Here is a 15410-nt window from a genome sequence, read left to right as displayed (position 1 = left end):
CATCAACGCCTCTGATTGGACGACAGATTCGTGACGATGAGTAATGCCATTTCCCATTGGACAGCTGCTGACGTGTACCGTTGATGTCAATTTTTATTACTATTATTATTATTTCTTTGAATGTACCTAATTGACTTTATAAAGCTTCTTTAATTGTTTTACATTTAGTACTTTTATATTTTGAACTTTTATCAGATTTACCGTTATTTTGTGTTTAAGTTCAATGTGAGATTCAGAATGGTGAAGAAAGATGGTTTAAGCTACTTTCGACGTCGTAGGGGGTTATAGCCAGTCTGACTCCGAATATTTTAGAAAATGCTGATCTGCTTGGATTTTACCACACTGCTTTACCAAACTACACAGCAGAAGATTGGAAAAACGTTTTCTGCTCTGACAAGTCTTGATTTGTGCTGTAACATTCAGATGGTAGGATCAGAATTTAGGGTAAACAACATCAAAGTATGGATCATCCTGTCTGTCTACAGTTCGGGCTGGTGATGGGGTATAATTTTCCTGATGAACCTCAGGCCCCTTGTTACAAAGTATTGTTTAGACACCATAGGCTCCCTGAGTATTGTTGCTAACCATGTCCATCCCTTTGTTACCAGTGTACCCATTTTTAAATGGCTGGTTCCAGCAGACTTATGCACTATGTCATAAAGCTCAAAACATTGCAAACTGGTTTCTTGTACATGAGGATAAGTTTACTGTACATGAATGGCCTCCACAGTCACCAAGTTGCAATCGAATAGAGCAATTCTGGGATGTAGCAGAACGAGAGAGACATGCCATGGAAACTGTGTGATTCTAAATGTAAATATGGACCAGAATCTCCAAAGAATATTTGCAGCACCTTATTGAATCTATTCCATGTAGAATTAAAGCAGCTCTGAGGACAAAAAAGTATTTAACCCAGTATTATTAAGGTGTACCTAATGAAGTGACCAGTAAGTGTGAGTGAATGTGTGGTTTAAAGCGTGTATAAGAGCAGAGTGTTAAACAAGAAGAGGACTTATTTGGTGTGTTTCAAGAGATTTTTTTTATTTAATTAAAATTCAGAGTCCATTTAAATCATTTGCTAATTTAAAATCTTCCTTACAGCAGAATTTTGTGCTCTGTTTGTAAAATCTCCATTTCAGTCACAGGTTTAATGTTTATTATCCCGGGCAAGCATGTGATGAAGAAAAAGACAAACACACCTAAAAATAATATGAAAACAGAAATACAATCTCCATATTTACAAAAATAACAAAAATAAGACGGACAATTTGAACAGTCTATTATTATTATTATAAATATTATTTTTAAAATAATGAGTCTATTATTAGTCTAATTATTTTTACTTAATTAAAACAGCATTTCCTTTTCTTTATAAACCAACAAATACAGTCCGATCTCTGGTTCCAAAAAGCGTGAGTTAATGAGGTTTTTAGACAGACGGGAACATCGAATGGAAGGATTAACCTTTAAAAAACAGAAGCTGATGTTTCAACACATCCCTCCCAACTTCCTCTCATTGTTTTTCTTTCCAGTGTTTGTGACGACATATAAACCATAAACAGAGGAAGGCAAAACCACACAGCTCTATAAAGAAAGATTAAAGAAACATCACAAAAACGTGTTTGAACTGAGCGTCTTCGAGATATCCCTGTCCCTTTCTAAAGAACAAAAAGTTGAATCCAAACATTTTATAATAAACAAATTTGATAAAAACAAGCATAAAACATACAAGTTTACCTTCAAACCAGAGCAGTAAAAAAAACAAAAGAAAAAGAAAAAATCTGTCCCATGAACATGTGGAAAGCCCCTCCTGAAATCCCATCAAACATATCGAGTGGATCAATGCCACTGATGGTCAGTTGCCTTCTTTCATCTTCACTTCTCTTTCTGTGATGGGAAAAAATTGTAAAATTAAATTCAAAGGAAACACCAAGAAGCACCACGTCCAGGGTGATGAAACATACAGTAGGTAAATCAATTAATAAGAGATTTCTGTAAACACATTTATATGTTTGTCTGCAGTAAATATTACAGTGACATTACCTTATCTTGTTTATCAGCCTCAGCTGAGCCTGTTTACAGAGAAAATACAAATGAAAAAACAAAAAGTCAGACACAGAGTTTAATAAACATCTTACTTTTTGAAACATATTACTCATTCTTTTTTATTTGATCCAAAAGGTGACAAGATTTTTTCCAGCTTGAAATGATTAAAAAAACCTTCAATACACATTAAAACTGTTGGACGATATTTTTGCATCAATATTTGCTACCTGAGCTGGTAAATGTCCACGAGACAAACTTGATGAGCCCATAAAGCACCAGCGCCACGCCGACCATCGCCATAGAGTCCTCGATGGACGGAGAACTGAAACCTGAAAAGGAAAAAAGATCGTTAGGATTCATCTGATCTGAACAGGTTTGTCAGTTAAATTATTATTACAGTACTGTGGAAACATTTTAGGCAGGTGTGAAAAAATGCTGTAAACAAAGATGCTTTTGAAAAATATAAATGATTGTTTATTTGCCCCAAATGTATTCCGCAGCAGGACAATGACCCCAAACATGGAGCCAAAGTCATTAAGAACCATCTTCAGTGTAAAGAAGAACAAGAAGTGCTGGAAGTGATGGTCCGGTCCCCACAGAGCCCTGATAGCAACATACTCAGGTGTGTCTGGGATTACATGAAGATACAGAGAGATGTGAGGAAGCCAACATCCACAGAAGATCGGTGGTTAGTTCTCCAAGATGTTCGGAACAACCTTCCTTCAAAAACTGTGCCAGTGTAGAAGAAGGCAAAGGTGATTTGATTTAAATTTCTCTTTTGTTCATTCACTGCATTTCGTTGATTGATAAAAATAGATAATTATCACTTTTTTGAAAGCATTCTTTGTTTACAGCTGCCTAAAACGTTTGCACAGTATTATATATACTTCAATATTAAACCTTTAAGAGTTATTTCACCAACCGAGTCATTTCAGGTACTAACAGGAGTCAATTTTTAATGGCTCTCATGGTGTTTATCATATCTGTGCTGCTTCATTCATCTATAACAGATATACTAAAATGTTCTAATGCCATTAAATATTACTTAAATGCAACAGTTCAGGTTAGTCTGAAGGTTTGTGATGCAGTAAATCTTTTTAGAAATAAAATATCACAGTGGGTCATAAATGGTACCACATGGTTACTTTGTGATTAACAAAATCAAACTGTTTTAAATCCAGAAGCTGGTGATTCAAACTGTTTACTTAAATCTAAGAATGTGTCAAACTACGATAACTCAAAAGTTATCCAGGTAAACGTGTTTCAAGATTAGTTAAATATTTAGTCATTTATATGTGATACTAACCTAATAAGCCGCATTTAAAGGAAAGTATTTTGTTAGTGGTAATATCTTTTCTTATATCAGTTTCTACCTTTCTTCTCTCCATTTCACCATTAGTACCTTCTCCAGGTGTATAAAAACTGTTTTAACTCAACATAAACTGAGCTGTTAATTTGCTTGCTTGTCTTCCAGGTTTGCTTCACATTACCGATGACATTGAGGGTCACGCTGGTCCGTCTCGTGCCTCCAGCGTGGGCAGCTACACAGGTGAGCTCCCCTCCTCTGCCCAGGTCCAGCTTAGAGGTGTCGATCTCGAGCCGGGAGGTCTGGCTGAAGGTGCGGTCCCAGGCCTGCCGGTGGCCCGTTACGCTGAATGAATCCAGGGTCTTGGACTTCCCGTCGGCACCTTTAATCTCCCAGCTGAACTCCACGGGGAGGGGCGCAAAGCCGGACGCTTCACACTGGACGTTTATAGTCTGACCTGGAACAGCGAGGGGCAGGGTGGAGGGGTGGATGGAGAGGGATGGCGGTTCTGGGTGGAGAGAGGAGCAGAAAAACAAGATGAGGTTAAAAGTTAAATCTGGAGTTTTTACAGAGCTGAGTGTTTATTTTAAACACATCTGGTTATTTCAGTGATGCAAACACGTGCGTAATGCTCCAGAAATACATTTTCCTCACCTTCAATCTCAAGGTCCAGCGCCACCTGAGCGAGCAGGTGTGGCAGATACACCGTGCAGATGTACGTCCCAGAGTGAAGCACTTTAGCCTCCTGCAGGAGCAGGGATGCATTTCCTTTCTCGTGCAAAGCCTCAAAGTCCAGCGTGGCTCCCTCTTCCTGCGTGTCGGCGAGGCGGTCAGTCTTCCCATCGTAAGCCAGAATCAGCCGTCCGCGGCCTCTGAACTGGTACCGCCATTCGACGGCGAATCCAGCCCCATACAGAGGAGAGGAAGGGTTGATCCAAAAGCCGCAGTCCAGCTGCACAGGCTCCCCGAGTCTGGACTTTACTGAGACCGTTTTAGTCGTCACGCTCAGGATCACTGAGGAAACAGAGTCAGACCGACACACGTGAGATAATAAACTTTTATAATTGTCGGCCAATCAATTTTTTGATCTGCGAACCCCCACATATAAATGTGTTGGGTTAAAATCAAATCTTTACCACTGTGCTCTTTAGATCCTGTGGGGGCGCGGGTGATAGTAGAGATGCCCAGCTGTTCGTTGAGGCCCTGAAATGCAGATGAAAACCACTCAGCCTGCAGGTACACGGGGCTGAGGCCAGACTCTGTGAGCGAGGAAACCCAGTCCAGGCTGGAGGGCTGCGGCAGGAAGGGGTTGATCTCACACTGGGGCTTCGTCACAGAGCCTCTGGGAGGGTTGAGTGAGCGGTGGCAGAGGGTGCCAGCCGGGTCTGAGAAACAGGAGTCAAAGGTCACGATTATACAACATGTAAGATGTCTGAGACACTCGATCTGTTTATAAATAAAAGAAAATAAGATGAACAGCTGTGTGTAAATAATTTTAAGTGAATAATTTAACCCACATAGTAACACAGTTTGCGGAATTACAATTTTTACCTAATTTTATTTTCTTCTTTTGCTTTTCATTTTATATTTTTGGTATAATTTTTGTACGTGTTGCTCAGTATTGCTTATTCAGAGGCCCACATGGGACAGATATGGCAAATTATTTTATGCTGTAAACGTTGTGGAGGGTGGTTTGTGTTACATACCTGCCCCTAAACAAATATGCCTTTAAACCTACACATTTTGAAAATACATAACAAATAAATCTTAAAAAGAGATGCTTTGGTCAATGATGGAATCCATAAAAATACAAAAAGAAAAATATAGAAACATGCAGAGCTGCTATGAATACATGTTTACATTTATTATCTAAATTGTTATGTAATCATAATATTTAATAACTCAAAGAGAAATGTTGATGGAGTCAAACTAACAACCTAGGAAATACATGTTTTCCAGACTAATGTGCTAAATACACACTTTATGTGCAGTAACTTTTAAACACCAGGACATTTTAATGACTAAAACGAGCAGCTGGGATGTTTTATAGAAGAGCATTTGGTCTATATGTTTCTTACACACTGCCAGACAAAGAAAGTCACCACCTGGACTTCACTAAGGAAACAGGTGAGAGCCTTCCCTTGTACTGGAGGTTTGGCGACCCTGTGTGTTCACGAATACGAGGTCAGTTGATCACCTGACTATTATTGAATGACTGTTTTTCCCATCAGTGGGATTTTTGCTGTGACTTATCAAAATGACGCTACAGCGAAGAAATGGAGCAATCATAGATGATGAAATGTTAGTGTGACTGTTTCGGCCGAACCATTTCATTTATTTTCAACAGATCATCTAAAATGTTCTCATGTAAATAATTATGGTTTTCAATCATTTTTATGCCTAATGGACTTCTTTCTGTTAACTGAGCTAATTTTATTGTCATGCTGGACGTTAAGTATCTGCCTCAGGCTTTAGCCGCGGTAAAATCTGCTAGCCATGGTTCAGACATACTGGGACTCAAACAGATGTAAATGCATCCAGATAAGAGAGAGGAGAAGAAAAAGTGGACGTAAACTCTGATAAAATATGACTTTTATCGAGCTGCAGAACTAATTTAACTAAGCTGGATTGTATTTTACTCATTACCGATCACAGAGTAGACTCTTTCAGGGTTGATGTCTTTAGGAGCGCGCTGGGACTCGTCATTCTGGCCGTCGGTTCTGATGTGAAGCAGGGATTTTTCTTGGGTCGTAGCTCCAGTTAAACCTCCTCCTCGTCCCGCCTTCTCCTGCACAAACCAGCACTCCAACACCGGACAGCTGCTGCTGCAGGCTTCAGACAAAAGTTTAACAGGAGATTAATGGGTAGTAAAACCTCTGTAAATATCAGACCACGTTATATTATGCCATTATGTTTCTCGACATCATCCACTCAGAAAATTATTGTTGTGCAAACTGTCTTTTCAAGCTCAACCAATAAACAAGGCAGTTATAGGAATTATTATTGAAAAGAAAGTTAAATCAAGCGTAATATGTTTCATGAGGTCCAGTTTAAAATGACAGCTAAAAGTAAAAGTCCAGTTCTGTCAGGCGACCCATAAATATTGTACTTAGCTGTTTCCACCCCTTCAGTGTTTTGCTTTTGGTTTACTCCCCTCCTTTTTTTTATTTTTCATTTAGCAAACAGACAACAGCCCATCTGCCTTTCCCCAAAAATTAAGTCTCCAGCTGTTTACTGTGAATATCGCACAGTCTTAATCACTAAAGTGAAGACAGCACTGCTTTAATTTGTGATTTCAGGTGTTGGTGATTGTATTTGTAAATAGACTATAGTTTTCATATACGATATGGCCATATACATCTAAAAGAAGACGTTTTTAATGTCCGTGACACTTTTTAACTGGTTGAATGTAGGATAACTTTGCCAGAAAGTGATTGCAGCTTCTACGTTCGTTCACATATTAATGGTCAACAAGTCATTTACAGCAGTTTAAATATGGATGATCACTTTTCGGCAAATACCGGAAATCACTTTTGGACAGACGATCACGTTTTGGGCACGAAAATAGGCGTGCACCACTCGCTCGGGGTTTCACGCAGAACTCCATGTTAAAAACGTATTAAATTTATGTTATTTTTGTTAAACGTAATCATGCATACACCTATAACATTCACTTACACGTTTTAAGACGCATTTGGGCTTTATTTTAAATTCGGCTTGTAAAAGGGTCATTAAATATGACCTTTACTATGTTTACTTAGAGTTAAACTTGACGTTATTGTCCAAGTTTTTTTGGACATTTTCAACCAGCTGTTTTTCAACTTTTATATGTTATTGAACAGATAGAGGACTTCCATGCATATAAAAAAGGTTTTTCTTACATGTACGGTTTATAATATTAGTAACACAGCATGCATAGATGTATTTTTGTCTGTCAGACCAGCAGAGCAACAATGAGCTCGACTAGCTTACCTTGAATAAAGCAGGTAACGGCGATCAGAGACAGTTTATAGATGGTAGATAATTCCGTCATGTTTATCCGTGTTTCCTCACAGACAGGTCCCCTCGTTTAGCTGCAATCAAACGGACTAAACAAGGTTTAGTTGGCTGGTTTTCCCCTCCAAGTCCGACATCAAGTTCAGTTTCACTTTCACATACAGACGAGTCCGACAGTTATCCAGGAAAAACACAAAAACACGCCATAAGTTTATAATATATCAGTATTAGCTGACATAAGAGTGAATGTGTATCTGAAAAATTAAAGTACCCGGAAGCCTAAAAACAAAGATTTTACAGTAGCTTAGAAGAATACGTCTTCAAAATTGCATTCAGGAGTACTGCCATCCCGCCGCTAGATAGAGCCCTCTGACTAAAAATTAACCAAAGGCAAATTGTGGCGTAACGTGCTACGTTAGTGGCAGCAAGGCATCAGAAAGATAACCCAGTCTGAGGGCAGGGGTCAGATGAGGACAAGAGAAACAGAAAAAATAAAAAGTCTTAAATCTAAACACACAGCCTTTGTTTTTATATTGTAAAAGCAGCATACTGAGTGTATAAGCCTTGGTTTTAGTAATAGAAGTTCTTTTATTTATGTTTTTTAATGCATACAGAATTCATCATAAATTACTTCTCTGTATGAGTTTAGTAACTTGTTCTTTACAGATTAAAAGTTAGCTGTACACTTTATTTTTAAATGTATGTCCTTCTGACCTGTCTAAAATGTTGATGTTAATAATTCATTGTTTCACTTCTTTATTTTTGCAGGAACGTTGCAGAACAAGTCAGACAAGAAGCCTTAACGTCCTGGCACATATATTAGATAACAGCCTATTCTTTGCTCTCCGTTTGTGCGCCAACGCTTGCAAATCAAACCAGATCGGGTGTCATAAACACAAAAACGAAACTTAACAGAGTGATCACGTGGTTTCACAGAAAGAAGTGGAGATGGAGTGCCGCTTGAGTCCAGTGGTGGCGCTCTAACACTGTGACTGACCTTTCTCCAAAACACCAACAGAATTAGTGAGGCTTGCTACTGTAGCTTTAACTGATGTGATTTCCTCATTGTTTGTATCAAAGTCACACCAGAAAAGCCGCAGCAGGGTTTGTCTGATAGACACAAGGAAATAGAGGAAAACATATGTGCTACCTATGATTATAGAAGAATTAAACGCTCGTAATCAAAAGATGATCAAGCTATATAACTTGGAGCATGTAGAGCAAACAAATGGAAATCTTTCATACGTATAAAGATTTCCATTTGTTTGAAATAACTACATTTAAGGATAAAATAAGAGTGAATGACAGTTGGTTGTCTATTTGCCATTTAAATACACAAAGAGAAGAAACTGCAGAGGTGCTTTCAGAGTAAAGTCTTCTGTGACAACATGATTCATTTTCCTAACAAATGAGGCACCAATTCAGGAGAAATAAAAAGGCTTTCAAATTGTATAAGATTTATTGCCAAGAAACATTGTTGCAACAAAGAAATAATTGAACAAACAAATTTCCTTACGTCTCCACCTAAGTTTACTTCCTCACACTTTGCAAACATAACAAATGCAGACAAATTAACAGATTAAACATCAAACCTGGATTATGCAAGCACTTACTTTGTTTATTTAAAAAATCAAAATCTTTTCTGCTTTAATTTTAAATTGAAAAAAATATTACAGTGTAAGCTTCGTGCTATCATGTCTCTAATCCTCCGGTTTAATCTGCTGAAAAACTTGGTCTGTCATATAGGAGGGGCCTCCTCCCGGTGAGACATGAACACCTCACCCAAGAGATGCCCAGGAGGCATCCTTGTCAGATGCCCGAATCACCTCAACTGGCTCTTTTCGATGTGGAGGAGGAGCGGCTCTACACTGAGCCCCTCTCGGATGGCTAAACTCTTACCCTACCTCTAAGGGAGAGGCCAGCCTCCCTTCAGAGGAAGCTCATTTCTACCGCTTTTATCCACGATCTCGTTCTTTCGGCCACTACCCACAGCTTGTGACCATAGGTGCCGGTAGGGGCGTAGATTGACCGGTAAATTGAGAGCTTCAATATCAGTAGCTTCAGTATCTGTCAGATACTTGAACTCCTCCACTTGGGGCAGTAACTCATTCCTGACCCGGAGTGGGCACTCCACCCTTTTCCGGCTGAGAACCATGGCCTCAGATTTGGAGGTGCTGATCCTCATTCCCGCTGCTTCACACTCGGCTGCGAACCGTTCCAGTGCGAGCTGGAGGCCCTCACCCGATGAAGCCAACAGAACCACATCATCCGCAAAAAGCAGAGATGAGATTCTGAGTCCACCAAAGCGAAAGCCCTCCGCCACTTGGCTGCGCCTAGAAATCCTGTCCATAAAAATTATGAACAGAACCGGTGACAAAGGGCAGCCCTGGCGGAGCCCATCACCCACCGGGAACGAGTCCGACTTATTGCCGGCAATGCGAACCAAGCTCTTGCAACGGTTGTATAGGGATCGAATGGCCCGTAGCAATGGGCCAGACACCCCATACTCCCGCAACACCTCCCACAGGACACCCCGAGGGACACGGTCGAATGCCTTCTCCAAGTCCACAAAACACATGTAGACTGGTTGGGCAAACTCCCATGCACCCTCAAGTATCCTCGAGAGGATAAAGAGCTGGTCCAGCGGTTTTCGTCCCGCGACCAGGACGAAAACCGCATTGTTCCTCCTGTATCCGAGGTTCGACTAGCGGATGAACTCTCCTTTCCAGCACCCTGGCATAGACTTTCCCAGGGAGGCTGAGGAGTGTGATCCCCCTGTAGTTGGAACACACCCTTCGGTCCCCTTTCTTAAAGATGGGGACCACCACCCTGGTCTGCCAGTCCACAGGTACTGCCCCTGATCTCCACGCAACATTGTAGAGGCGTGTCAACCAGGACAGCCCTACAACGTCCAGAGCCTTCAGGAACTCGGGGCGGACCTCATCAACACCAGGGGCTCTGCCACCAAGGAGTTGTTTAACTGCCTCAGTGACCTCGCCCCGGAAATTGGCGGGTCATTCCCCTCATCCCCAGACTCTGCTTCCTCCTAGGAAGACGTGTCAGTGGGATTAAGGAGGTCCTCGAAGTATTCCTTCCACCGCCTGACAATTAGTTAGTAGAGTCCATGTGAGTAAATTGGTGGCACACCTGTGGATGCATATAAGGCAAAACACAGAGCCTGTTTCTTTGACATGGAAAAATCAAGAGATATCAACCAAAACACCAGGAAAAGAATTGTGGAGCTCCATAAGTGTGGCTCAATTTTGAATACAATTTGGTGCTGTGAAGAGAAAATTATTTAGAAGATAAAGAAACTCACAACTCAGATATCTATTTTTTACATGCGCATGGGCAGCCAACGGTCCGATCTGCTCTGCACTGACGTGCACAACAGATGAGACACAGAAAAACTGCCCAGGGCATCCAGAACGTTCTTTATTTATACTCAGAAAAAGCAAGTCTCCACAGCAGTAGGAGTGTCATGTATGCAACTGATATTTTTCCTTAAAAGGAGAAAGAGACCGTTAGCTTGCCTGTTAACAAAGGAGGTAGTATGTATAGAAAATTCAGACATCTCCATAAAAGGAGAGACAGAGAGGGGGAGCGCCAGCCTGTCTGTTTAAAACCGGATGTCACCACATTCCTTTCGTACATATGGCTTCAATTTCTCTCTCCCTGTGTTGGCTCCAATTCACAACCTCTTCTTCCTTTAAATAAAAGCTACAACTAAGTATAAACACAAAATTAAAAATCTTTCATCAGGTGCCATTTGCAATTAAGAAATACAGATAGTTTCTCTCTTTACTCTTAAATTTAACAAATGTTTTTTATATTTATCAATCTAAAAAAAATAAACATTTAGTCTGATTTGATGTTACGATTAAAAAAGTGTTTGTGTTTTTATCTAAAGAGTATGTAAACAACTGGTTTGAACTGTATATTTGATGATGTTGGTGTTTGGCTTGATTGTCAGAACAGAGAGGGAGAGAGAGGGAGAGAGAGGGAGATGGAACAAGAGCAGTTGAGACAGACGTGTTAGTCAAATGGTTGTTTGCCAAAACTCATCAGAACATGTATCTAGTATATAATGTAAATTTTTAGGTTTGTTATTTTTCAAATTCTATATTTATTAAGTTATGCAGGCTTGTTTGCACAACAAGGCTAAATAGTTATATAAACTTTTCTGAATCTAAATAGTGTACTTAAAAGTGTAAAGGTGTAATTAAAAAATAAGTGTAGAGACTTAGAGACTTAGACTTAGAGCTTTTTATTGTCATTGTGCAGTTTCTTGCACAGCGAAATTGGGTAGCTGAACCACGAAGGTGCTAAAGTAAGAAGTGTCACGGCGAGTGAGAAGAGCCGTGTGGAAGAAATGAAGGAGGATCCAAGCGCAGGCAGTCGTGAGGGTGTGAAGGTGGTTTATTGAATAAATGGCAAACGAAGACAAACTAAACTATACTGGAAAACAACTGAACTACAGCGCAGAAACCAGAACACGAACATGAAGGAGGGTGAGCAGAGGCAGACGATGGTAGACAGCAGGGAAACACCCAGATGAAGCAGGGTGGAAACACAGACAGACCAGCAACTACAATGACAGAGGACACGACTTAAATACACAGAGAAACACAGGGGAATTACACACAGGTGGTGGACACAGCTGGGAATAATCAACAAGACGAGACAGAGGTAAAACTGAACACACTCACATGAGACGCAGACCTTCACAATAAAACAGGAACAAGAAACCATCACACTAAGACGCAGACTCTATATAGAGAGACAGACAGAAAATGACACATGGAACTAAACTAAACCTGCAAAAACATGACAACTCAAAATACTGGGTCAAACTGACCCAGAACCGTGACAAGAAGAAGAGAAACCAATATACAACGAAGGCGGAAAATAAATAAATAATTAAATAAATAGAATAAAATAAAAAACAGTGTATATGTATACATATGTGAGTGGAACTATATACATGGTGTATGTGTAGGAAACATTTAAACCAAAATAATAATAATTGCACATGAGCCAAAAATATTGCACAGAACATGGAAAGACTGAGATATTGCACACAGATGATCAACAGCAGTGTCAGGGTGGATGTGTCACGTAGTCTGTTGATCTCTATTGGACGGTCTATAGCTTTCAGATTTGCGTCACCGCTGTCTCGGTGGAGTTTAATAAACTCAGCTTTCTGCTCCTTTGCTATCTAAAATATAACAGGACACTGGTGTAAATTCTCGACCATCTCACACTTCTGTTTAATCAGTTTTCTGTTTGACGTTTATTCAGCTGTGTGAAAAACAAAGTTTTATTTTATCTAATCTAATCTAATAACTTTAATCTCAGCCAAACCGATTTACTCACGAACAAATAAAACACTGAAAAAAGCCAAACAATAACATTTTTAGGTTATCTAAGTAACTTATAAATCACTTTTAACCTGAGCAGCAAAAGACTGCTGTGATCTTAAAATGATGTGCTGGGAGTTCGCAGTTGTCGCCGGCTCTAGTGACCCTTGACCTCCCGGCTAGCTATCAAGCTGGTGGGTAACAGGCGTCTCCGAAAATGTCGGAGCACTTTTGCAAATATGTGATGTCTTGATAAACCGAGCAGATATTTGAAGTTTACACCGCTACATTCTCGCCTGAAAGTATGTTAAAAGTTTATTTTGTGTCCTAGAAAGAGTAATAAGAGTAATACTAAAACTAAGTAGCGGCCGCTATTGTTGGAAACTGGAATTGGCTGGGCCGCGCTATGAATTCTGGGATATGGTGGGCCATGCATTTGTCGGCTGGATTCGGAGGAGTCTACGGTTTTGGACAGCCTTTGTCGCCTGGCTTTGACGGAATCGGCCTACAAATGCGTCCTCAGGAGGATGCAGCCCATGGTTTTGGACACCCCTGAAGTCTACACTGGACCCAGCCTTCAAATCTGGGGAAATGAAGGGGGACAGCCTTCATCGCGTCGATGTGACATAATCGGCCTTAAAATGCGGCCTTTAAGGCTGCAGACCCTGAATTGGGATACAGCCAGTGTTGCTTTTTTTGTGACTGTAACATTCACATTAATTTGAACCTAAACTGTATAACAATTATTAAGTGATTCAAAGCTGATAAATGAGAACTTATAGACAGAAAAAGCAGATAAGGAATAAAACAGCGTCGGATGCTCAAATATCTGCAGTCATTTAAAGTTTCTTTTCAGCATTTATAACACATCAGCATTTAACAGGAAAGAGCCGATGTTATCCAATGTTTGTGTTAAAGTACATGTTTTGATTCTTTGTGTTTGGGTCTTTGGATTTTCATTAAATTTCAGAATCATTATTAATCCCAAAGGAAATTATGGGTTACAGCAACACAATTTGTTCCCCCGGTTCAAATCACGGACAAACAGTATCCCACAGTTGTTTATGTTTTTGAACCCATTTTGCACAGAGAGGAATTTTTTGAAAAATGTATTGATAGCAATGTTGAATATTATTACAAAGGAAAAAACAAAACAACACATAAAATAATTACACTGTGACGCCTCTGCCTTTCTAAATGGAGGGAAAGTAAATGCGATTTTTCTTGTAAAACAAAGGGGGGCCTAAGAAAAAAAGTTTGGGAACCACTGCTTTACACAAACATCACATTGGGGAGACATGTCAGAGAGGTAGGCTGATAGAAAAAAAATACACAACATGAGGTGAGAGGAGGAGAAAAATACTCCACTCAGATGAGCTCCTAGTGGGAGAACAGTTTGAAAACAGAAAAAAAAAACCCCACCTCAGCACAAAAAGCACATGAAAGTCAATACACCACAGAAACACAAGTAACAGGGGTGGGTAAAGGGTGAGAGAGAGCCGGTGCAGGCAGCGCATCCGGTCCTGCATGTCTGCGCTGGTCCAGTCGACCCGCCATCTGTCCCGGGAGGGGACAAGCATCGAAGGCGTTTGGAAAGGGAGGGGGGATGAGTGTGTATCAGTGTATGTGTATGCGTTTAAAATGAATACAAATCACTCCACTGAGAAACGTAACAAGGTTTTATCCACTGAATAGAAAATAAATTATGCAGTGTATACGCGACATAACATGAACTAAACCTGTCATAACATAAAAATCTATAAAGACCAGATAAAACTAACCTTTACTTCGTGATAAACTGGTTCATGAAGATATTTTACTTTCAGTTTCGTTGATTTCAGTGACGTTTACTCTCAGAGTAAATCCCTATTGGCTCTGATCGAGGCTAATGGTGACGTTTCTCCTGGTTCTCCATTTTAGCTTTAGCTTTTTCTGGACAAGCGAGCGCATAAAGTCTGTTAAAGGTTTTGGATGTTTATGGTCACAATGAAGAAGAAGATGAAAGCCTTCATCTTCTTTCTTCTCCTGGTAATACAGGGGGCAGCGGCAGGTCAGTTTGACTGTTATATTTTTGTCTTTTTCTATGTCAGATTTATGTAATTTGAAAGACAAATGGACGGACTGTTTGCTCCCCAGAAAGTTCCTGTACGCTAAACATTTAGTTGTAATGGATCCTAGTAGATAATGTCCATGTCTAGAAACAATTGATTATATTATACAGATAATTAAATCGTCTGTTTATCTCTTCAATACCTAATAATAAACATTAAAGTTTAGATGAAGGCAAAGATTAAAACAAGGCGAATTATGTCCAAAACTATTTGATGATAACAGGTGTTGTGCCAAAAAGTGATTGTCTGCCAGAAACTGATTGCCGTCCGCGGGAGCGCGCACAGCTGCTTAAAGCTACAGCGCCCGGATTACTTGCGTTGCCAGCTACTTCCGTGTAACTGATATAACGGGGGGGGGGGGAGACGACAAACAACCACATTTATGCCTTTGTTATTAGGCAAAGGTATGCATTTATGGAACTTTAACGTTTCTTGTAACCGAATTATGACGCTTATCAGAAGGTTGCTTTCAGTGTGTAGCGCAGTCACGAATGACTACACGCATCACGATGGAATAATTAATGCCCACAGGTTTAGTATGTCTACTCTCGTTGTTCATATTTGTTATAAGACTGTCGAATAGTAGTTAAA

The 15410-nt window shown here is 40.0% G+C and overlaps 2 protein-coding genes across 5 annotated transcripts in view; one reads left to right on the top strand and one right to left on the bottom strand.

Annotated features, from left to right (window-relative positions):
• Positions 1-1020: 1020 nt before the first annotated feature.
• Positions 1021-7703, bottom strand: tapbp.1 (TAP binding protein (tapasin), tandem duplicate 1). Its single transcript, XM_026157397.2, has 8 exons — positions 7325-7703; positions 5999-6184; positions 4489-4737; positions 4007-4366; positions 3537-3860; positions 2274-2375; positions 2044-2072; positions 1021-1887 (listed from the first exon to the last, which is right to left on the bottom strand). Exons 1-8 carry the CDS (start codon positions 7383-7385, stop codon positions 1876-1878), a joined length of 1323 nt encoding a protein of 440 aa, XP_026013182.2. The 5' UTR covers positions 7386-7703; the 3' UTR covers positions 1021-1875.
• A 6865-nt stretch (positions 7704-14568) lies between these two features.
• The window catches only part of LOC113015191 (class I histocompatibility antigen, F10 alpha chain-like), a 134074-nt gene continuing 133232 nt past the window's right edge, over positions 14569-15410 (top strand). For 2 of the 4 annotated variants that reach the window (XR_013904507.1, XM_080296017.1), the window contains exon 1: positions 14570-14758. Coding sequence is in view for 3 of the 4 variants with exons in the window: in XM_080296017.1 (XP_080152143.1) it covers positions 14680-14758 (79 nt within the window). In the remaining variant the exon portion in view is untranslated. Of the gene's footprint in view, positions 14759-15410 lie in introns of all 4 variants that reach the window. The other 2 variants (XM_080296020.1, XM_080296019.1) reach the window with 2 other exon arrangements.

Source organism: Astatotilapia calliptera, chromosome 22 (assembly GCF_964374335.1).
Source record: "Astatotilapia calliptera chromosome 22, fAstCal68.1, whole genome shotgun sequence".
Classification (NCBI taxonomy): Eukaryota; Metazoa; Chordata; class Actinopteri; order Cichliformes; family Cichlidae; genus Astatotilapia; species Astatotilapia calliptera.
Note: the sequence above shows the minus strand (reverse complement) of the source record. Positions and strands in the feature narration are given on the sequence as shown.